A 24,213-nucleotide genomic window follows, 5' to 3' on the forward strand; every position below is an offset into this window, starting at 1 on the left:
CTCTTACAGCTAGACACCCCAAACAGTCATCAGCCTGCATGTACTCAGTTTATCTCACACAGATAAAGCCATGCTAGAAGAAAAGTTTTAGTGAGAAAGCAGAAGAGGTAAACAGCAAAGCCTTTGTGAACTCTGGTTAGTGTCTCTCTAATGAATGCTGGGGGAAAAGGATTGAAACACCCTCAGCAGTTCCAGTGCCACCCTTCAAGTGGCCAAACCCTGGTGAAATTTAAAAGCCAAAAATTCCAGTAAAAATTAAAAGCAAAAAATATTGACACTTGGAGATAGAATAGAGTAGGATTAACCAGGTTGGAAAAGACCTTTGAGATCATCGACTCCAACCTATCACCCAACACCATCTAATCAACTAAACCATGGCACCAAGCACCTCATCAAATGTCTTCCTAAACACCTCCAGTGATGGTGACTCCACCACCTCCCTGGGCAGCACATTCCAATGGCCAATCTCTCTTTCTATGAAGAAGTTCTCCCTAACATCCAGCCTAAATCTCCCCTGGTGCAGCTTGAGACTGTGTCCTCTTGTTCTGGTGCTGGTTGCCTGGGAGAAGAGACCAACCCCCAGCTGGCTACAACCTCCCTTCAGGTAGTTATAGATAGCAATAAGGTCTCCCCTGAGCCTCCTCTTCTCCAGGCTAAGCAACCCCAGCACCTTCAGCCTCTCCTCATAGGGCTTGTGCTCCAAACCCCTCAGCAGCTTTGTTGCCCTTCTCTGGACACATTCCAGCCAGTCAACATCTTTCCTAAACTGAGGGACCCAGAACTGGACCCGGCACTCAAGGTGTGGCCTAACCAGTGCTGAGTACCCCCCAAAAAATCCTATGTGTAACCTTTAAGGTTTCTCTAGAAAAAAAAAAAAAAAAAAAAAGAAAGAAAAATTCTATATAACACATTCCAAAATTCCTTTATTATCATTTCAGTGTGGCCAGGCTCCTGTGTGAGGTCAGCTTTGTTCATAGATGCCTGGCATCTGCTTCAGAGCAGAAAACATTTCTTCTGTCCGTAATGGCAAGACCGCTGCTAGAGCCACATGGTCATGGACCCCTTCCTGGCCATGTGGTGCTAAAGGGTAAATGTGACACCATTTCTTTTATCCTACCACAGCATCTTTCTGGCTGAGTGGCAGCTCATGTCTCATGGGACAGTGGGATGACCAATTCTGCTGGAGACTTTCAGCATAAGGTCATGGCAGCTTTACAGAGAGAGTTCATTTCTACTTAGGATGTAAAGGATGACCCTCCCCACCCACAGTTTTGCCAAAGGTACTGGCAGAGTGTGTAGCCCCTTTGCTTTCCACAGGCTCTTAATATAAGAAGACTTTTCATGCTTTCATCTCTGCTCTTACCTCAAATACAAGTGTAATCCAACCAGGGTCCCAGGCAACTGTCAGAAGCATCGAGAGGTACGTGGTAGAGCCGAGGTAACGTAGTTTCTGTCATAAGCCTGCAACAATCCTATACTGCCCACATGCTATTTCCCCCCCACACCTGGTTACTGTTAGAGTTCTTCCCAACAGCCATGCTGCATCCATCCACCTTTGAAATCTCTCTCTGCTTTGCTGTGTTTGCTCTTCCACTCTCACTGTGGTGACAGTGAGGATGGCAGACAGCACCTCCAGGTCCATATATTCAACTCCCTCTTCCTTCACTTCCAGACTGGTCCTTGGGCTGATTCCCAAACCAGTCCTCAGGTGAGAGTCTCTCACAGCCCCATGTGTAAGCACTACAAGCTACCCACTTTGCTTTACTCATTTCCCTCCACCAGCTTATGCCACCTTTGCTCAGAAACCTGTTGTAGAGCTGGAAACCTTGCCAGGAGGAGAGTGGTGGGGTTCCAGCAGGGAGATGCTGCACACCAAACATTCATGCTCTCAGTCTTTTGTTAGTCCTGCAGCAGATGCAAGGCACCTTAGCAATTTGTGTGCGTGTCACAACAAAGCAGTTGTTTTCCTTTCCAGGCTGGTTTGGCTTAGTCACAAAATAGTAAGAGCAAAACAAGCCATGAAATGCTCTTGCTGGGCAGAGAGAAGTGTTTTGTGCACACAATTTAGCACAGGTGTTTGCATGGGCAGTGACGCAGGCAGAGGGCTGGGGAAAAATGATGTTGAGGGAACAAAGGACTCATGATCATTCAGAAAGCAGCTGGTGCAGAAACGTTAGAGAGCACAGTGCCACTGGGAGCTGTACAACAGCTCTGGCTGGACTTGCTGGCGAGGCCTGCTGTGTTTGCACAGAAGCTCAGGAGCTGTGTTTGCTGCTCAGGAGCTATCATGATGGATGAGGATTTTGTTTCTTACCAGGGATGCAGGGATTAGGATTTCCAAGGTGTAAAGAAATAGAAACAGGATATTCAAACACTCATTAGCCATGTGATAAACACTTCTACCATACAGATAGGTGTGCACACCAAAACACACAGTGCCTTTATGTGGGACACAAAAACAGGAGCTTTATGAAGTGAAAGCTGGAGTAGCCACACTCTAGTCTCCAAGCAGGAGAAGCACTTATCTTTTCCAATAGCTGGACTTGGGGGCAGCATAGAGAACAAAATGGACGCTACAGATGATTAACCAAACACAGAGACAGATTTCATTTTGAACCAAAAGTTAAAATTTTATTTGGAATATCAATATACCCCAAAAAAATAAAAATAAAAACTTCCTCTTATGTAGTGAAATAGCCATTTGAAAATGGTAAAATAAAGATATTTCTCATACTATTCTTTCCTAGTTATTGTACACATCTTTAAGGTTGTTTTCTTTTGTTTTCTTTTGTTTTTGTTTTGTTTCTAAATATAAATCTAGCTTGAGCTTTAAGGCTCCAAAAAGCCTGAAACATGTGGTGGCTCTTTAGAGAAAGCAGATAAGTCAATCAGAGCTGTGTTTTTTCAGCAGACAGGCCTGTTTGAAGCTGTCCAGGACTGGACAGAAGTGAGACTTCTCAGGAAGGTCACAGTTTCAGGCAAATAATGTTTTATACCCATTGGGAAATACACGCTAACCCCACTTCATGCAGCATTTTATTGAGCTTTATGATGCATTGGGGAGGGCCCTGGTTCCCCTTAGCTGTCAAGTTCTTGTGCAGATCCAGACTGATTTGGGTTGGTATGGTTGGTTTAATTTAAGAAATCAAATCCTACCCTGTGGTGTTTGCTCTGCTAGAAGCTAAGTCTGTAAGAAGGCACTGATCCTGCCTTAGCCCTGCAAGCAAAAGGCAGAGGCCCTGTGTAGCTGAACAGTGGGGCATTTGCTACAGCAGGATCAGGGACTTGTCCTTTAGCTTACTTTCAATAAAATAAAAGGAATGGAGAATGTATTGAAATAAACCAGGAGAACCGCACTGACAATTCTCAGCTGTATTTCTTCCCTTCTAGAGGGCTCTCTGACACCCGGCTGGAAAGCATGACTGAAGAGCTATGCTCCCAGTCTACGTAAACAACAAGGGGATTTAGGTCTTGAATCACCCTCTGCAACTGGGCTGCAGTGGGCTGAAGCAAAGCTCACTGAAGTCATTCCATATTTCACCAACAACCTCATGTGCGGTAAGCCTTGGACCAATCCTGAATTTATGTGCTATGGTCTGCAATTTGCTTTGATTTCTTCCTTGATTAAAGCTATTGTTATTACTCAAGGGCTGTATTTATGATTTGCATATAAATTTACACTTCTGTTGCTGGTTCTGAAGTACAGAGTACCAGAGGTACTGCTGAGCTGATCTGTCTGGCACTGCTTACAAAGGCTGCTGTTCCACAGACACAGTAATTGGTGTCTTAAGCTCTTTGTTGCCTCAAAACCACCTGAATATTGATCCCTGATGCACCATTGCTCTCAGCTAAAACATTGTCCCAATTTTTTACTTTCAGGAGAGAAAAATTAAATACATCCAGGCCTTGACATTCACAAGCTGTCAGACCACAGATGCTCTTTAGAACAGAACCACAGACTCATGTTTGCACTTGGGGAGCTACTGCATAATTAACTTCTGTAGGAGAAACCCCTTCAGACAAGCCTTATTCCACCAGCCACCCCATCCTGGACACCTGGTGTTCCCACTTTACCTTTCTTCACCTTGGGGAGAGGTGAGCATTCAGCCTGGAAATAGTTTCTGCTGGGATATGGAATAGGCCTTCTCTCTCCTTGTCTCTTCCATGACTTGCACTCAATACTTTATTCCTCCTACCCATCTTGGCTGTTTAGTGAGTCCTTTTGCATGCTTTGGCCCTTACCTTGTAAGTAAAAGCTTGTCTTACTTTACTGTGAGATTCTAGTAAGATGTCTTTTTGAGAGCCAGCCACTCTTAGTTGGGTGTTATTAGTGAGCCCCAGACATAACTCCTTTGTGACTCTGAGCTACAGAAGGTCTGTAAGCACCAGACACAATTTAAAGAAGGCTGCAAAACTACCCTAGTTTTCGCTCTTCCACAATCTAGCTGGAAAATTTTTCCTTCAAGTGTTCACCACATGTAGTAGTGCTTGGGAAGAGACAAATTCTGCTCACAGCTGCCTAAGCATAAAATCCATAACTGGTTTTATTTCAGTACATTGGATTGAAGCATCAAAGCCTAACTTACAGACTTCAACCCTGGCAGATTTACCTTATCACCAGTCTAGCTTTCCTGACTTTAATAGTGAATCCCATTTCCAGCATTTGTAGTAGTTGTCACAAGTCCCATAATGCTCGGTTATGTTTTATAAAGTTTGAGTTCCTCAGGGTGTGTGTGAATACAGCCAAATTAGAGCTTTATTTAGAAGAATGAGAAGCAGAAGGATCTGGTAGTGGACAGAAAAATTTGGAAGTATCATCCCAATGCTCCACCAGGGGAAATACATAGAACCCAATTAGCTGTGTTTATGTCTCGGGACTTTTAGGGTGGAGCAGCTGGAGTATTGTTGAAGTGTCATTAGGGTTGACTGTTTCAGTGTTTAAGTGCATGTCAATGGGTTAAAAGTGGCGTATAAGTATTGTGAATGTGTGTTTCAGGAAGAAAGACAAGCAAGGAAAACAGTGTAAGTTGGTTTTGGCCTTATTCTCAATTTCTTTACTACCAGTTACCACATTTGACTCCAGTGGAACACCTCAGAGGAAAAGCCCAATGGTATAGCAGGGCCATAGGACCTGTGTAAATGTTTGCATGATGTGTCATCTGCTGAAGCAAAGGACACCATGATAGACAATTTTTCAGCCATGAGAAATGTACCCTAATTCACCACTGTCCCTTACATGCCTGACTTTGCTGCCCCTTCCCTAAAAGCATGCTTGTCTGCAGCCTAGCCACCCAACAGGCTGTCCGCTGAACTCAGCACTGAGTGCCCCCTGCATGCCAGGGGTACACCCACACTGTGCTTTGAGGAGGTCACTTGGGCTGGTTTCTGCACCAAAGCCACTTTCCAAGCAGTAAGGATGGTAGCCCTGACCCATCCCGTCTGAGGCAGCAGGCAAGTTATGGAGCAGCTGCTGGAAATGGTGCAGAGGTACCTGTGAGGGCTTTGGGAGGACGGGGTAAGAGCAGGTGACGTTCTTGCTCCACTGACGTCAGCGTTGGCGTTGCCAGCATTGCCATTCAGCAGGCACAGGTGTGGTTTTCCTCACTTGTGCAAATGAGGAAAACAGCAGATGAAGCATGGCAGCTTGTTTGTAACCCACCCTGGTTTCTGCCTGTCTTAAACTTCATCAGTGAGCCTTGCTGTTGAGGTGCTCCTTTCTGACAAACGTTTATGTGGCTTTTAAGCTTCAAATTAGCAGGAGATGTGTGTGGTTCCTTTCTCTCTGCTCAGATTAAAGGCAGCTGGACACACGGGCTTGGTTCAAAACAGAGCAAAGCCACCACTGACTTCACAGGGTCCAGAATTTCTGCTCCAGCTTCAGTTCGAGATGCTGGACCGCTTCCACCCCATCTTTATTTGAGACCTCAGACACGCAGGAGTGAGGGTCTAAATGGCACAATGGTGGGCTTCTACCAATGCTTCTTATCTAATTGCAGTTGACTTTAATCTTGCCTTTTCCACTCTTAACTGATCTCATAACCTGCTTCTTAGCCAGGGCAAAATTAAGCATGAGGAAAAAGGCTTATTCAGCATTACAATTATCTACTCCCAAGCTGTATAACAAAACGGTTTACACATTTAATTGGTTTTGTCTAATATTTCCACGTATACAGTAGGCCTATTGATGAATATCATAGCTTCATTACTGCGTATATCACATTTTGCTAGTTGTTTTGTACCATGAAATAACGTCAGCACATCGATTATCTTAAATAACACAAATGTAAACTCATTTTCTGCTCGTTGTAATCATGACTTCGGCCTGCAAAGGCTTTTTGATTTGTAAGACCATTCACATAACATGGAATGTAACTTTATTTGTGGTGGTGGTTTTGTGTGGTTGCTGTTGTTTTCTTCTTTTGTATATAATGAGACACCGAAAGCCCTTGTCATCTCTTAACAGGATACTAAAGCAGCTCTGGTTTATGAATGACAGCACAGTTAAACCTAAAAATCATATTAAAAAAAAAAATTAAATCAAAAAAAGCCCCTTTGTACTGTACAATCTCAAATTAAAGCAAGAAATATAATGACAATCTTTTGCATTAGCCAGGAAATGTGATTCTCTGCCACTGGGCTTATTATTTTTTGTTGTTCTCGTTAACAGTTCACAGGATGTGTCTATGGGTGTAGTTATAGGTGTGTGTGTGTCTGTGTGTGTGTATATCCTATGCAGAACAGCAGTCCCTATTTTGTTGATCTAGTTCTTCTAATTGTTTAGTTTAAAACTACCTAACTGATACAGTTTAGAATACTACATTAACACATTTAACACCAAGTTTACATACTTGCGTCTTTGAAGTACTAGGAACTTTTACACGCTGTATTTGGCTTCGTAAGGACTGTTAATATCACAGATAATGCAACCTACTTGTCTTTGAAAGAATATGGCTGTTCTCAACTAACTCTCTAAGGTTCAGAGGGAAATAATGTTTCTCCTTCTATCTGTAGCTGACTTCAGAGAAGAAAGTGTCTTCGTAAGTGGTCAGTCTGATGTTACAGTATAGATTCTGCAGAGAGAGAGAGAGACACTTCACGAAGGATAATTCTCTCTGGACTTTAGAAGCTGCTGCAGCAAAATTACTCTGTTTAGACTAATTTATTTCTTTTTTTCTTTTTTCTTTTTTTTTTTTTCCCCTAGACGAATCTCAAGAAAAACCTATTCCCAGTATGTTTTGTAGTAGTATCTCCACATGACCAGAGGAGGGCACTTTGAACATCTCTGCACTGCCCAGGAGGCAGATGCAGAAGCACAGTGTTACCCAATGTCACCTAGTCCTGCCACTTCTTTGCCACCCAGGCAGGCATCCCTGTGTCCCCAGAAACCCAAAATCTGTATTGTAGCACAGGGCTCTGTTCTGGGAACAGTGGGCAGATACATCACTCTCTTCCTGCTAAGCAGGTTTCCTTCCCATTTCCCCCATTTGTTTCCCCCATTTTAATTCAGTGGGTTAAACTGAGATTAGCAGGCGATTCCTAAAAATCACATGAGGGGGGTTGTCTCCCTCTCCTTCCTGAACATCCCTCTGCTATTAGCCCCGGGTAATTTAGCAAATGTTGATTGATTTAACCCTCTATGACTTATCCTGCTGCAGAAATCCCTTGCCTTCCACTGGAAAGTGCACTTGGAAAATGCACTCTCTGATATATGTATTGCAACAGTGCACCTTTGCACGTTAAACTCTTGTAAAAGTACTGCTCCTTTTCACATGCTGAGGGAGGCAACTCTGCATCCCAGAGTACATAGCAGAGAAATCAATCTCTTTTCCACTCGTGACCACAGTGTGGAGTGCAGCCACTTTTCCACGCAGGAAATTTCCTTTTGGGTTTCATTTTGGCTAAAGGTATCAACCCTCTGTGGAAAAGATTTTAATTTGGCAATCTTCTTGTTATCACAGATGGATTCGATTTGTAATTTTTTTGGTCACCTCTCTGCTTTGCTTTGTTCAAGTTTAATGCTGAAAATTTATTAGAAAGGATTTGGAAACTTTTGTTTGTTTGTTTGCTTTTTTAAATAAAGTCTCTCCTCCAGCACAGGGAAACATACTGCTTGTTTAATATACTTGAGGTTTTTTCTCCCATCACCATTACTCCTTTTCTCTTTTCTTCTCTTTTCTTTTCTTTCCTTTTTTCTCTTCTTTCTTTTCTCCTTTCTTTTCTTGAGCAGACAGGTACAAGAAGGAAGTTGTCTTTCATCAGCAGTCCTTTGAGATAGAGTAGAATTCAGTGAGTCCTCACCATGATAGGATCATAAACTTACTGGGTTAAACCAAGCTAACTTTCCCTAAGCTGCCAAGTTTTAGCTGCACCATACATATATGTGATTCCTTGTGCCATTTTCTTTTCTTGTGATTTTGTTTTTCTTGATGACCCTGAGCTATGGCTTCTCATTTCTACCACTAGTCAACCTTCCTTTCTTTTCTGGTTTTGCCAATATAGGCCTCAAAGAAGAAATGGCAGAAGAGCACAAAGTAGCTGAGGTACATGAGAGAGGACCAGATGATGTTCTGCACGTGGGAATGGCACTGGCCCTGCTGCATCCAGGAGAAGACCAGGTAATTGACCACGCAACCGATCAGCATCTGAGTGATCTGCGACAAGGTGATGAACATGGCAAACTTGCGTGAGACTCTGAAGCCAGCAGCCCGCAAGGCATAGTACGAGTACATAACGGCGTGCACTCCGTAGTTCATGGTCATGAACCAGCCCCCACCAGCCACCATGTCCTTGTAGGAATACCAAGAATAAAGTAACACAGTAATGTGATGGTACCAGTGCAAGAAGATGAGCTTCTGCTTCCTAAGAATAATGAATATTGTATCACCTGCAAAAAACCAAACAAACAAGGAGGGGAGGAAATGAGAAACACATTGAACAAATCCATCGTTACTACAGGGCTTCTTTCTCTTTGCTGTGGCTGGAGTACATGATGTTTTTGAGCATGAAAAGCTCTAGATCTGAGTGCCTGCCTGATCTGAGAGCAAGCTTGGCTCCTAAGTATGCAGCCTTTGGAAATACAATGCATCCATGTTTGCCTGTGTGGGCTCCCCTGCCTGAAAACTCCATAGGTTTACTTCATAGCCCCTTGCTGCAAACATAATCTGTGAAAATCTGAGGTGGGTGAACATGTGTCCTCTCTGACTGTGACACTGCCCGTTATACACTTGTAGTTGTTTGCGCTAGTCCCTAGAGTCCCTAGCTTAGATACTAGTTTGTTATTAGGAATATTCTAGAGACATTTGAGTAAAAGATACATAGTGTAAGGGATAGGACACTGAATGATAACAATAGATAGATTAATATAATTTCATTGGTGTACTGAAAACCTTGTATCTTGCAGCAGAGTGAGTTTGTTCTCTTTGCTTGCTCACTCTTGGCTGCTTGCTCTGTTTCTGGCTTTTGGGCTGCACTATATTCCTTCTGACCTTGGGCCTCTCTCGTTTCCTTCTTTAAAGGTACAGAGGGGGATAAAGAGGGGAGCGTGTGGTCTGTATAGCTGTCTTGGGGCCCTTTGTCCCCAAGATGGGACAAAGAACTGAATCAAAGGTACAGGGGAGTTCTGTGCTGTTTTTAAACCATGCATATATATGTAAATACAATCTATACATGTTTATTGCTTTTTATAGTGCTAGATTTAGGTTTTTTTGTCAATACAATTCCATGTTTAGGAATTCCACGTTTCAGGGCAGATTTCTGAAAAAAATGTTATTGGAAGCATCTAATTCAACTCATAACAGGACTGTGGCTAGAAGAGAAATGCAGCTTGACAGAGAGCACAAAACCTGAAGAGGAAGCAGCACAGCATCCTCTGATTCAAATGCCTACTTGCAAACTGAACCTCATTCAACTCAGTAGAGCCTTTTGAGCTACTATGCAAGCACCAAATGCGTATGCAGCCTACAACAGGAAAGGCAGGTAATCAGCAGAAAAAAATGCTTCCAGAAAATAATTCAGTTAATGGCAAAAAGCACATCCTCTGCTGCAAATTCATGTTGTTATGGTAGAAAAGCAAATTTTTGTTCCCCTTTCCTGCTTTATTCTTCCACTTGCTTCTCATGATTGCACTGAGTATCTCAGATATATGCATGCTACTTGCTCTCTGATGATACAGACAGTATTTCAAAAGAGATTCCTGAGATTTGAATCTCGGGATTTATTTCTAAGTGTATTTATCCCAGGAAATCCAAATCACTACTATTGGTGATGGGTGGAACCAAACCAGTGCTGTCAGCACAGGGGCTGTAAGAAGCCATAATGCTAATGTTTACTTCATTAGCTGCAAGATGTTGACTCACATTTTACTAAGTAATCATATGCTCAATTTATTGCTGCTGTGCAGATCTAGATGATGTTTTCCAGTTTTACCAACTAAATTCCCATGGTTTTGCAGTAATTTAAGCAGCAGGAAACCAAGGGATTCTGACACAGCAAGGCAACTGGTGTCTGTCTCTACCCAGTTTTTATGCTGATGACTTGCTGTCCTGTAATTTGCTGAATCAAACTCTCGGCTGAAAGGTACAAACTTATTTTTGCTGTACACTTGAACACAGTGAGTGCTGCAGCTCTTCGAGGTTTAGTAAGGACATCCTCTGAGATGAAAGCTGGAGGGCTGCTAAATCACAGAATCCTTACCTCCTCCTTCCCATTAAACAAACCTGTCTTACACTACTAAGCCACAGGGTGAGAACACATGCAGACTGGCTAATGGAGTTGGCTTTGGCATGTATATCAGAAGTATCATTACCAAAGGAATTACTGGAGAGACTGAAGTTTGTAAGAATCAGGACTAGAAAAGCTAGGGCTATTACAGAAAATGGGTTTCTATTTGGAAGAAGCAGGCAGCCACAGCTTTCAGTCATTAGGGAGGAAGTACATTACTGTTCATAATTGTATGCCTACACGTGCATTTAAGGATGAATGCTGCAGAATGGAGGAAGAACCTGACTCAAAGCTTCTTGCTGACACAGATGCTGTAGCCCAGCCTTCTCTTCTGCGCTCACAGGGTGGGTGACTGCTGATTACACTATTTGTATTTGCCTACCAGTAGCTAAGGAAGAGATATGGACCAGATTGCTCTTATTTCTTGACTACCCTGCTGTGTATAATCACTGCAGTTTATTCTTAGGCTAGGAATGGTCTTCTTCAACTGCACTTTGATCTAACTTCAGTCAAACTGGGCTTAAATATGTAAAGACTAAAACATGCAGAGCTTGGGGTTGTTTGGGGGTTTTTTAATCAGTTTTTCTAAGAGTAAAATGAGATTTCAACAGCTCTGAGACCCTTCTTTTCCCTTCTGTACAGCCATTGCTACTTTAAATATGCACAGTGAGAGAAAGGGAGAGAGAGTACTCACCTAGTTCGGGTGCTTTGCTTAGCACAAATGCATATGCCCAGAATTTGCTGACAGGTCCAATGTAAAAACCCTGGTCACACACTGACTGCTTCAGGCCTTTGGTCATCAAAATGTACAGCATATAAGCACCAGTTCGAACAGCACCGAATATACTTTAAAACAAAGAGAGAAAATGAAGAAAGTTGAGTGGATACTTGACATCTGCATGCCATCACTTCAAATTATCATGAGAAAGAAGCCATGAATGTGTTGAAATACTAAGTTTGAGACAGTCTTCAAACTGGAGCAACTCTGCTGGTTTCTAGGAAGTTATTCTGAACTCAGAGTTGTAAACTGGACTACAGCTGTATTCCCTGGTGGAAGTCTGGAATGGTAGCATCAGTGGTTTTTATTTCATTACTAGAGGAATGGTTCTTCAGTTTTCAGGAGCAGTGGGAGACATCTGCTTCAGCTGAAACAATATGCCAAGTTTTGATGCTGAAGGCTAGGAGATTACATGAAAGGAACTGATAAAGAGCTGTCATCAACATAACCAGGACCAATTCCCTCTTCTGAGTTTCTTCTTGTCTCTTCCTGTGTTTGTTACATCCAGAGGAGCTCTGAGCACAGACAATGCCAAGCAGGGCACACAGGTTTTGATAGAGAGTCTGGGCCAGGGCTGGTGTTTCGGTGCACATGCTGACTTTGTATTTCATCTCTTAACAGGTCACTGCTAACAGAGGAATTGACTTGTTGAATTGAGTTGTAAACAGCAGATCAGCCTCACCTCATTGAAGTGAGATGCAAGGTAACAGTGTTCTGTTAAGTGAGAAACATCAAGAGATTCGCACTGATATTAATTAGTGCAATTAGAAAGGGGATAGGTCCAGACAATAAACAACATCCAGCTGATGTAAGGAACAAAGGCTTCTGTCTCAGCTGTTAGGAGCTCTGCAGAAGGAATTGCCTCACTGTTTCATGGCAAGAACATGCTTGCTCATTGTCTACTATTGTAGCTTGTTGGCCCTTCAAAAGCTGTGATGAACACTGAGTGAAACAAGTACCTTCCATAAAAAATGAGGAAAGACAGACCCAACCTCCTTAAGGGAACTCTGGCATTTCAAAACTGCTAAAAAGAAGGGCAAGAAGAACCTCCACTCCTTACTGGACCTGGAGGGGAACATGGTGACCAAAGATGAGGAAAAGGCTGAGGTCCTGAACGCCTTCTTTGCCTCAATGTTTAACAGCAAGGTGGGAGTCCAGGATGAGTGGCCTCCTGAGCTGGGTAATAGGGTCAGGGAGCAGTGTAATGCCCCAGAAATCCATGAGGAATTAGTCTGGGACCTGCTGAGCCACTTGGACACCCACAAGTCCGTGGGACCGGATGGGATCCATCCTAGGGTGCTAAGAGAGCTGGCAGATGAGCTGGGCAAGCCGCTCTCCATCATTTTCCTCCAGTCCTGGCTCACTGGAGAGGTCCCAGATGACTGGGAACTGGCCAGTGTGGTCCCCATCCACAAGAAGGGACGGATGGAGGAACCTGGAAACTACAGACCAGTCAGCCTGACCTCAGTGCCAGGGAAAGTGATGGAGCAGATTATCCTGGCCGCAATAACTGTGCACCTGAAGGATGGCCAAGGGCTCAGGTCCAGCCAACATGGATTTAGGAAGGGCAGGTCCTGCCTCTCCAACCTGATCTCCTTCTATGATCAGGTGACCCGTCTGGTGGATGTGGGGAGGCCTGTGGATGTAGTCTATCTGGACTTCAGCAAGGCCTTTGACACCATCCCCCACAGTAAACTGCTGGCTAAGCTGTCAGCTCGTGGTTTGGACCACAACACTCTGTGCTGGGTTAGGAACTGGCTGGAGGGCCGAGCCCAGAGAGTGGTGGTGAATGGTGCCACATCCAGCTGGCAGCCAGTCACCAGTGGCGTCCCCCAGGGATCAGTGCTGGGCCCCATCCTCTTTAACATCTTCATTGATGATATGGATGAGGGGGTTGAGTCAGTCATCAGCAAGTTTGCAGATGACACCAAGTTAGGAACAGATGTTGGTCAGTTAGAGGGTGGAAAGGCTCTGCAGAGGGACCTTGACCCACTGGACAGATGGGCAGAGTCCAATGGGATGGCATTTAATAAGTCTAAGTGCCGGGTGCTGCACTTTGGCCACGGCAACCCCATGCAGAGCTACAGGCTGGGGTCAGAGTGGCTGGAGAGCTGCCAAACGGAGAGGGACCTGGGGGTGCTGATTGACACCCGCCTAAACATGAGCCAGCAGTGTGCCCAGGTGGCCAAGAAGGCCAATGGCATCCTGGCCTGTATTAGGAATAGTGTGGCCAGCAGGAGCAGGGAGGTCATTGTGCCCCTGTACTCTGCATTGGTTAGGCCACACCTTGAGTCCTGTGTCCAGTTCTGGGCCCCTCAGTTTAGGAAGGACATCGAGACACTTGAACGTGTCCAGAGAAGGGCAACAAGGCTGGGGAGAGGCCTTGAGCACAAGCCCTATGAGGAGAGGCTGAGGGAGCTGGGATTGTTTAGCCTGGAGAAGAGAAGGATCAGAGGCGACCTCATTGCCCTCTACAACTACCTGAAGGGTGGTTGTAGACAGGAGGGGGTTGGTCTCTTCTCCCAGGCAACCAGCACCAGAACAAGGGGACACAGTCTCAAGTTGTGTCAGGGGAGGTTTAGACTCGAGGTGAGGAAAAAGTTCTTCACTGAGCGAGTCATTCGTCATTGGAATGGGCTGCCCAGGGAGGTGGTGGAGTCGCCGTCCCTGGAGGTGTTCAAGGGGAGATTGGACGTGGCACTTGGTGCTATGATCTAGTTGTGAGGTCTGTTGGAACAGGTTGGACTTGATGATCCTTGGGGTCTCTTCCAACCTTAGTTACTGTGATACTGTGTGATACTGTGAGTATATCTCACTTTAATTAAGTATGCTTACTTAAATATAGTGCAAGTATTATCTTACATCATTATGCCCCTCTGCCTTTACCCAGCTCCATCTTATCTGCCCTCTAACTTTTTTGTGACTTCATTCTACTCATGAGTCCTCTGGTTTCTGCTCTGCCTTGGTGACTTTTGTGACTTGCATGTCAGCAAGCAAACTCAGCTACCTAAAAGGACGTGTAGACACATGGGCAGTCCAAGCTACCATTTATGCAAAGTGTATGAAATAAAGAACAATCAATCTGAAGTTAGATTCTGTTACTTGTCCTTGTCTGGTGAAGTCACTGCTCTCTGCAAAATGTGTTTTAAAATCATCAAGGCAGCCTCAAAAGTTGAGGTCTATGACAGCTCTTATGGCACTTGGTCAGACCAGATGGCTCAAGTAAGCCTGCTGAGCACAGGCACTGTTGACCTAAGTTTTTAAATTTGTTGCACAAATATATTCACAAATGTATTCAGATTTCCAAACCCGCAGCACTAATACCTCCAGACAAACCGCCCTGCTGCTGAAAAGCAATGCACTTTGCTGTCCCCTGCATGCACTCTGCAACCAAGTGGAGCACCATGCTGTTTGGTGCTGTTTGGGCTCTGTCAGTGGCACCACAGATGGGACTCTACATCCAGGTCAGGCCTGGGGAGAGAAGTGTTACATCCTGGCTCCCACACCATTACATTTAATGCCTGAGGTCTCACTGTACCATCAGGAAACTCAGATAACAGCAAGCATTTAAGAAGCTACTCTTATTATCTGCTATTTGTACAGTGGTATTTGCTCATGGGCCCCACTGCCAGGTGAGTCATCTTGCACTGTGGTACAGGTGCACTGATGGAGTTGAGTTGAGTCTGGGTTTCTCACTGGCACTGCCCTGAGCAATCCAGGTGTTCCTATGCTTAGGCAAGACAGCAGCTGCATGCAGAAGGGATAGTGCAGCATTCTTAGCACCTGTGCAGAAGGGATAGTGCAGCATTCTTAGCACCTGTGCAGCCCATGGTACACTCTCTCCATGCAGGGTTATTCTCTCCCAGAAATGCTCTCTCAGCATGCTCTTGTCATGTCTTTCAGGGATTGGACTTTCTCACTTAGCAGAGAATGCTAAAGCTTGCAGGAGGAGTTTTGAAATGAGGTGCAACACATTCTGTGTCTTCTCTCTGGCATTTAACACATGACTTTTTTTTTTTTCTCAGGAGCTGCATTTCTCATTCCCAAGAAGAAGGGAGATCATGAGAGAGATGTGATCTGAGCACTTCCCAAAGCAGTGAACTCCTCAAGACAGCCAGGACAAGCTGTTGCTTGTTCCTGTGTTTTGGGTGGTGGCAAAACTGGGTGGAGGAAGATCAGGCAGAACATATAATGACATGCTGGTTCTCCCACTAGCAAATACCTCGGTGCTGACATTAAAATAGGGGAGAAAAAGGAAATTTTAAATTATAAAATCAAATAGCTGCAAGCAATACTCCCTTACTACTACAGAAGCTGTACTGCTTTTCTAAAATGCTACTTTTAATTAAAGCTTTGAAATCAAAGATAATTTTGTGCCATGAACACAATCTCAGATGAGAAGAGGACCTGTTTAAGCAGCAGGCAAATGTTTCTTTAACTGTAAGTAATCTGAGCATGGACACCCAGGGATTTAATCTGGACTGGTAACAGAGCCAAAGAGTATTTTCCCTGTGGGGATTACAGAGTTTCACTTGACTGTCCTTGAGATTATAAGGATGTCATTCTTCCTGCCTTCTGGTTTATCAGCTACTGCAGAGATCTCCCTGGACTGCATGCTCACATTCACTTCCTTTTCTATCATTTTGCAGCACAGTGGCTTCCTCCAGACCCATGCCTCTGGAAGAGGTGACTCCAGCTACTGCTCTGCCTGGTGTGAGTCAGACTAATCTGCATTTTTAATCAGGAAAAGCCATGTTACATTTGTGTGTAATTCACAAGGCTACAACTGTATGAATAAGGAGGATGTCAACCCGGAAGTAATTCTTTCATAGAATCATTAAGGTTGGAAAAGTCCAACCATCAACCCAACACCACCATGCCCACTAAACCATGTCCTGAAGTGCATTATCTACATGGGTTTTGAACACCTCCAGGGATGGTGACTTCACATCACCACCCTGGACAGACTCTTCCAATGCCTGAACACTCTTCAAGTAAAGAAATGTTTCTAATATCCAACACAAACCTCCCCTGCTGCAGCCTGATGCCATTTCCTCTTCTCCTATTGCTTGTTACTATGGAAAAGAGACGGACCCTCACCTCACTATCACCTCCTGAAAGGGAAAGTTGTATAGAGCAAGAAGGTTTCCTTTCAGCCTCCTTTTCTCCAGGTTAAACTCCAGTTCCCTCAGCTGGTCCTCACCAGACCTGTTCTCCAGATGCTTCACCAGTCTCATGGCAGTTCTCTGGACACACTTCAGCACCTCAATGTCTTTGTTGTAGTGAGAGCCCAAAACTGAACCAGGACTCCAGGTGTGGCCTCACCAGTGCTGACCACAGGGGGACAATCAATTTCCTAGTCCTGCTGGCCACAGTATTTCTGATTCATTCAATCACCTACAAAGACTCCATAAGAAGGGAGCTGTTGATGAGTTGTGCTGCATGCCAAAACACCCCCTTGCCGACGAGCATGCACCATCCCGGACAGAAAAAGGTCTAACACACATCTTCAAATAAGCCTTGGACCCAGAGAGCAAAGACTGCTTTTTGTGCCTCTGCCACTTAATCTTGTTTGTTCTGCAAGGTAAGATCAACCAGCAAATTTCTATCTTGCAAAGACATGATGTGCAGCAGAGTGATGACACTGCTTGCTCAGTAAATCACTTCTGCTTCATTTTGTCCTCACCCTGCTCTCTGCTGTAGCTTTTGTGAGGTACTGAAACAAACTGCTTACCAAAGCAGTCTGTCTGGTGGGAATCATCTGCAGGGATTTGGGAAATAAGGTAGCAGTGACTTATTGTACAATTACAGCTGTTAGCAGTGAGAGAGACTGATCAGAAACAAACTGCACCTACTATTGCAGCTTTATCATCTCTTCAGTCTCAAAACATCCTACATTCCCCTCCCTTCAGGCAGTGAGTTCTCTAGTGGATTAACAAGGGCCCAATTGATATTTTGCTGCACATAACATGATCAAAAAGTATCCATGAGCAGAATAAAAATTAATACTTTTCCCTCACAAAAAAAAAAAAAAGTCTCAAAAAGCATCTGACACATGGGTTATGCACAGTGTTAAGGAGGGAAACTGAGGGCTGGGGACCTGCCTGATGACCAACTGCTTGTTGGTCATCCCAGCAGGGAGGGAAGTACTTGTTTCTCAAAAGCCTGTGAGGGCAGCAGGTAGCTCAAGACTTCAGTTTAACCCCCAGCTGCCATTTTAGCACTTTTCACTGTATAAAAATTTGTCTGGATAGTCAGGCCCACAGAGTGGTGGTGAATGGAGTTGAATTCAGTTGGCAGCTGTTCTCAAGTGCTGTTCCCCAGGGCTCAGGGCTGGGGCCAGCACTCTTTAATATTTTTATCATTGACCTGGACAAAGGGATCGAGGGCAGCCTCAGTAAATTTGCAGGTGATACCAAGCTGAGTGGGAATGCTGATCGCCTTGAGAGCAGGAAGGCTCTGCAGAGGGTCCTGGACAGGCTGTATTGATGGGCTGAGGCCAGCTGTATGAGATTCAATAAGACCAAATTCTGAGTCCTGCAGTTTGGTACCAACATCTCTGTAAGAGCTCCAGGCTTGGGGCAGAGCAGCTGGAAAGCTGCCCAGCAAAGAAAGACCTGGAGGTACTGGTTGATGTCCAGCTGAACATGAGCCAGCAGTGTGTCCAGGTGGCCAAGAGGGCCCCCAGCATCCTGGCCTGGAACAGCAACAGTGTGACTAGCAGGACCAGGGCAGTTATTGTCCCTCTACTCAGCACTGGTGAGGCCACACCTTGAGTCCTGGGTTCAGTTCTGGGCCCCTCACAACAACAAAGACATTGAGGGACTGGAGCAGATTCAGATAAGTGCCACAAAGCTGGCAAAGGGTTTGGAGGACTGGTCTTGTGAGGAGTGCCTGAGAGAACTGGGCTTGTTCAGTCTGGAGAAAAGGAGGCTGAGGGGGGACCTCAATGCTCTCTACAACTCCCTTTCAGGAGGTTGTAATGAGGTGGGGGTTGGTCTCCATAGTAACAAGGGATAGGAGAAGATGAAATAGCCTCAAGTTGCACCAGGGGATGTTCAGATGGGATATTTGGAAAGATTTCTTCACCCAAAGGGCTGCAAAAAATTGAAACATGCTGCCCAGAGAAGAGGTTGAGTTACCATTCCTAGAAGTATTAGAAGATGTCACCTGAAAGATCTGGTGCTAAGGGACATGATGTAGTGCTGGGTTAGTATCACAGTATCACAGTACTGTGCTGGGTGTAGTGCTGGGTTAGTAGTTGTACTTGATGATCTTAAAGGTCTCTTCCAACCAAAATGATTATATGATTCTATGTAGGAGGTTCAGCTCCTCCTGGCAGTGAGAAGAACACTTTTGCTAGGGCTACATCCTATGCGGATCCATCACTGCTCTTGAAGGTCTCTTCCAACCTGGTTTATTCTATATGTATTCTATATGCACTTGGTTCCTGGCACCTCTGAACATCCAGGTCCAGAGTCAATACTGTACAATGTGGCCTCCTCATTAAAAAACAGACAAAAGAACAACCATAAACAAACAAAAAACCCCAGTACAGAATATAGCAACATTTCCTAAAGGATTTTAGTGCTGTGATAATCACAGGGTGGAAATCCTCTACTCCAGATTGCATCTCAAAACAGAGCATGCAAACTGTACCTGGAGAACGAGGTAAAGATGGTGTTGAAAGGAATGAAACTCTTGACTCTAGCTAAGGTGATAGCTAGAAGCTCCATGTCAAAAGTGGAGTATCTTCACTTTTGAAAGCATGCCATTCTCTGTACGCAGCACCAGCAGAGAGCAGCAGGGAGCCTGCACACAGCAAGAGCTGGTTGTGCTGAGCAATATTAAGCTCTGGTAGGGAGTTCAAGCAGAGCCCTCCTTACCCAGGCCCATAGGCTGCTCAACATGGCCTGAAGAACAGGCACCTGGCTGGTTCTACCAGCCTCTGAGGTGTTGGACTATCCTCTGTTGTGGGTGTGCTGGGCTAGCCTGGCAGTGAACTGGCTGGGCAACTAGTCCCTGCCTGCTTGGAGGAGAGAGGATTTCTGCCATGACCTGCTTCCGTGGCCACCGCTCAGAGCTATGAGTCCCAGCAGGTGAGTCTATGCCCCGGGAGCACAGAGAGGTGGCAGAATGTGCATGGTCATCCTCTGTGAAAACCACATCAGCCAGCCAGTGGTCCTGGGAGAGCAGCTGAGATCACCTTGGATGCAGTCACAGCCCTCAGACTGCAGCTTGCTTTCATCATAAGGGTGAGAAAAAAGGCAAGCAAGTTCTTTGATTGTTTTGTGGTGGTTAGTTTCTCATTTTAGCATGCAAAATATTTACAGAGGAAACATTCTGGATTCAAAAGAAATGTTTAAAGGTCAGTGGGTGGAGAATGTGGAGCTTCCTACACCTTCCTTTGTGACAAATCAAAGCACGTTCACCGCTCCGATCTGTTCAGCAGGAGTCTTTAGTGGTCATATCAAGTTTCCCTTCTGCTGCTGAAGAGCTGGTCCTTTAACACAACAAACTGGCCTTTCTGTGCCCTTCTGATTTAAAACCTACAGGCCTCAGCAGAGAGGAACAAGTGCTGCTAAAGCTGTGGCACAGGAGCATGTGATGCACAGCAACCCCTCAGTCTGACAGGTCAGAGTGGCAGGGTGGTCCCAGGGCACGCCTAGGGAAAGGAGTTACTGTAAAGAGGCAACAAAGTAGTTATGTGCTTAGCCAAGCAACAGGAACTACGTAAAAATGAACTGACCCCTGAGAAAATGCACATAGAAAGCATCTACAGGAGAAACACTCTGCAAAGGAAGTTTCTTGAAAAGAAATGCAGCTGAAGCCCCCTTGGTCTGACAGTTCTGAACCCTCAAATCAGTAGAGTAACTCAAATCATTGGTATTAACAAGCAGTCTGTACTGAGGTAGGTGTACCTCCAAGTGAAGGAATGTCTTACATCTTTCAGTCATTTGCTTGCTGTGCTCTTTTGATTAAATCCTAAACACAGATTTGCGACAAACCAATTTGGCTACAGAACCAGTAGGCTTGGTTGGTAGTTCTCTGGAAGTATTTCATAGAATGCCTTTAATTGGAAGGGACCTTCAAGATCACCTAGCTCCAACCCCCCTGCCAGATCAGATTGCTCAAAGTCTCATCCAGTGTGGTCTTAAATACCTCCAGGGAACAGGTGTCCACAACTTCTCTGGGTAACTCTTTCCAGTGTCTCACCACCCTCATAGTAAAGAACTTCTTCCTAATGTCCAATCTAAATCTACCCTGCTCTAGTTTAAAACCATTGCCCCTTGTCCTGCCACCACATGCCCTTTATAAGTAGTCCCTCTTCAGCATTCCTGTAGGCCCCTTCAGGTACTGGAAGGCAGATACAAGGTTTCCCCAGAGCGTTCTCCAGGCTGAAAGAGCTTTACTTCTGTACCTGCTCAAGGTGAGCTTCTTTCAAATCACTCTTGCCTTCTGCAGTCTCCTGAAAAGCGGTCCCAGAGTATCACCAATGATATGCACCAAGCAAATGACTCAGCAAGGACAGGGCCAGGTGACAGCTTTGTTAAGAAGGTGATGGATTTTTGTTGCTGCAAATGGAGCTGCCTGCAGGACATCTCTGTCTCTCTCAAAACCCTGCTTCGGCGAGGTGAGAAAGCGCAGTAGTTTTGGTTGTTAACAGACACAGAAGCACCCCTGGAGGATACAAGCATTGAAGAGGCCACTTGCCTTGCAAATCAGCAGATGGAAAGGTTTTTCCCAAGCTTGCCACAGAATCTTTTTATCCTGTCTGACCTCAGATAAAGTTGGCAGACCATTGTTGGGAAATGGCCTTTTCCAGAGAGGAAGCACACCAGGACAGAGCCTACCTAGCAAACAGGAGCTCTGGGAACGTGCATTTGTATGGTGACCATGTACCATTTATACAGCTGTAATAAAAGAAGGGATACCTGAGCTATTATCTGTGCAGTCAGGTGAGGTAGTCAGATCACAGTGTCCTTGCTGCTTTGCTATTGCTGTAGTGATTACACTGTCAAATCAGTGGGAAAGATGGAAGATTTAATGAACTGTTAGCCTGCTCCCAACCTCAAATCTCTGCTTACACTATGCAGTGGCTTCAGGTCCTCCAGGAGGGGACTATTCTGGGACATTACAATCAGAGTTGTTAGAAAAGACCTTTAAGATCATCAAGTCCAACCATCTCAAAGAGGTTGTCAGAAAGAGAAGACCCTCAAACAAAATTTCAGTAGGTAAATCAGGAGGTTTAAGGGAGGTTTATTACCTCATAATGTATTTTTTCACAAAAGAAAACCATTCCACCACAGGGAGGGGACTGGAGAGACCAGCTCTCACACACCCTTTCTTTCAGCATACAGAAGCAAAAGGCAAGTGAGAAGTACACTTCCTGGATAATTGAATTTCACAGAATCATAGAATGTTGGGGGTTGGAAGGATCATCTAGGCCAAACTCCCTGCCAGAGTAGGGTCACCTAGAGTAGGTCACACAGGAACATGTCCAGGGGACTTCTGAATGTCTCCATGAAAGGAGACTTCACAACCTCTCTGGGCAGCCTGTTCCAGTGCTCCAGCAGCCTTACAGCAAAAAAGCTATTCCTTATGTTCATGTGGAACTTCCTATGCTCCAGCTTGCACCTGTTGCCCCTTGTCCTATCATTGGACATCACTGAGCAGAGCCTGGCTTCCTTACACTTAAAGGCTTCACAGGCACATGTTGACAGGGTGTCACAGAGAGCGAACATGGGTGCTAAAGGCCCCCTTTTCTGGGGAGTGGACATAGGTAGGAACATAGTAAAAGAAAGAGCAGCACAAGCTACCAGAATTGTCAGTTGTTTTATTCTACTTTATGACACCCAAGCTGCTCTTGGGTGCTTGTGAACTGGCTAGGTTTCATTGCAGCTGTTCCTCCCCTTCTTTTTATATAAATGAATCACCTCTTAACTCTTTTCATGTTCTTCTTTCTCCCATGATGTGCACATCCATCCACATCTGGCCAGCTCTGCAGGGCAAAGGGAGGAGCAGAAGTACCTTCGCTGGGCAATGTGTAATACATGGTGGTGCAACATTTATTTATTTATTAAGTTGGATTTTCCAGGTGGAATAAATTCTCCAAAAGAGAGGAGGAATTAATTAAGCCTATGATGATTTAAATATACAGTTTCACTAAAAGGTTGTCAGATTACCTAAACATTATCTCAGATGTGATTCCTGTCTTACTTTCCCTTGATTGCAGTCAAATGCAGTTCCATAAATCCTGGATCTTCCCATATTTAAACAGGAATAGAAACTGTAAGGCTGCTCTCGGCTCATCTTTGATTGCAAAATCAGATTTTTACTGTACATTAGGAAACCATATATGAAGAAACTGCTTGTAAAATACAAACTAAATGTGTGCAGTCACTGGAAGATATAACTTTGCTATTGTTCAGTGACCTACATCATAGTATCATAGTATCAGTCAGGGATTGGAAGGGACCACAAGGATCATCTAGTTCCAACCCCCCTGCCATGGCCAGGGACACCCCACACTAGATCAGGCTGGCCAGGGCCTCATCCAGCCTGGTCTTAAACACCTCCAGGGACAGGGCCTCACCTACCTCCCTGGACAACCTATTCCAGGGCTTCACCACTCTCATGGTGAAGAACTTCCTCCTCACATCCAGCCTGAAGCTCCCCACCTCCAGTTTCATTCCATTCCCCCTAGTCCTATCACTACCTGATATCCTGAGAAGTCCCTCCCCAGCCTTCTTGTAGCCCCCTTCAGATACTGGAAGGCCACAATTAGGTCACCTCGGAGCCTTCTCTTCTCCAGACTGAACAGCCCCAACTCTTTCAGTCTGTCCTCATAGGAGAGGTGCTCCAGCCCTCTGATCATCCTCATGGCCCTTCTCTGGACACGTTCCAGAACATCCATATCCGTCTTGTAATAGGGGCTCCAGAACTGGACGCAGTACTCCAGGTGGGGTCTCACCAGAGCTGAGTAGAGCTTGACCTGCTGGCCACATGGAATTAATGGCCCTTATTTTGCTCTCAAGGAGTTAATGAGAGCTGTGGCTAAGGCAGTGAAGTTTGACATGCCCTCTAATCTCACAGAAAAGCAGCCCAGAAAACGATTTGGCACTCAACATCCAAAATGGTCTATGTGACACAAGGACAGTCTATATGAAATATTCACAGATACTAATAACTGACTAGAAAAAACAGCTTTGTAAGTCTGCGAGTGATTATTAAAAATACTTTGCTAGGTTTGTGGAACTGAGACTGGTGTTTTCCAAATGAATCAGTAAAGGATATACAGCAATATTCATCTAAGTGATAAAAAAAAGTTGAAAAAAAAATAGCACTGACTACAGATCTGCCCTCTCTTAACTCCAAATGTAACATTGATGAGGTATTTTACACGCATTTAAAAGAAAGAACTTCTTAACAGTAAGTTAACTTGAAATCCTAGAGAGACGCTTGTTCAAATTACAGCTGATGAACTTAGTCCAACTCTTACTTTCATAAGAAATGGCAAAGAAAAATGATGCAATTAGGCTGCTGTTTCATCACCTTTCAGCATTTCTCAAGCACTTTCAAGCAATGCTAAAGTTAGTGATCGAGAGAAGGAAACCTGATCCTGATTAAAGATTGCTCTTACAAAACACTTGTAAAGTGCCTCCCTGTTTTACCACCCAGAACTGATCCCTGGAGGATTCTGTCTCTCCATCAAA

The 24,213-nt window shown here is 44.8% G+C and overlaps 1 protein-coding gene across 1 annotated transcript in view; it reads right to left on the bottom strand.

Moving 5' to 3' along the window:
- Nucleotides 1–7,183: 7,183 nt before the first annotated feature.
- ELOVL6 (ELOVL fatty acid elongase 6) overlaps nucleotides 7,184–24,213 on the bottom strand; it is an 86,920-nt gene continuing 69,890 nt past the window's right edge. The window contains exons 3-4 of the mRNA XM_054164581.1: nucleotides 11,414–11,565; nucleotides 7,184–8,884 (exon numbers count right to left, since the gene is read on the bottom strand). Of these exons, the coding sequence (XP_054020556.1) occupies nucleotides 8,460–8,884; nucleotides 11,414–11,565 (577 nt within the window). The 3' untranslated portion in view covers nucleotides 7,184–8,459. The remainder of the gene's footprint in view (nucleotides 8,885–11,413; nucleotides 11,566–24,213) is intronic.

Source organism: Dryobates pubescens, chromosome 1 (assembly GCF_014839835.1).
Source record: "Dryobates pubescens isolate bDryPub1 chromosome 1, bDryPub1.pri, whole genome shotgun sequence".
Lineage (NCBI taxonomy): Eukaryota > Metazoa > Chordata > Aves > Piciformes > Picidae > Dryobates > Dryobates pubescens.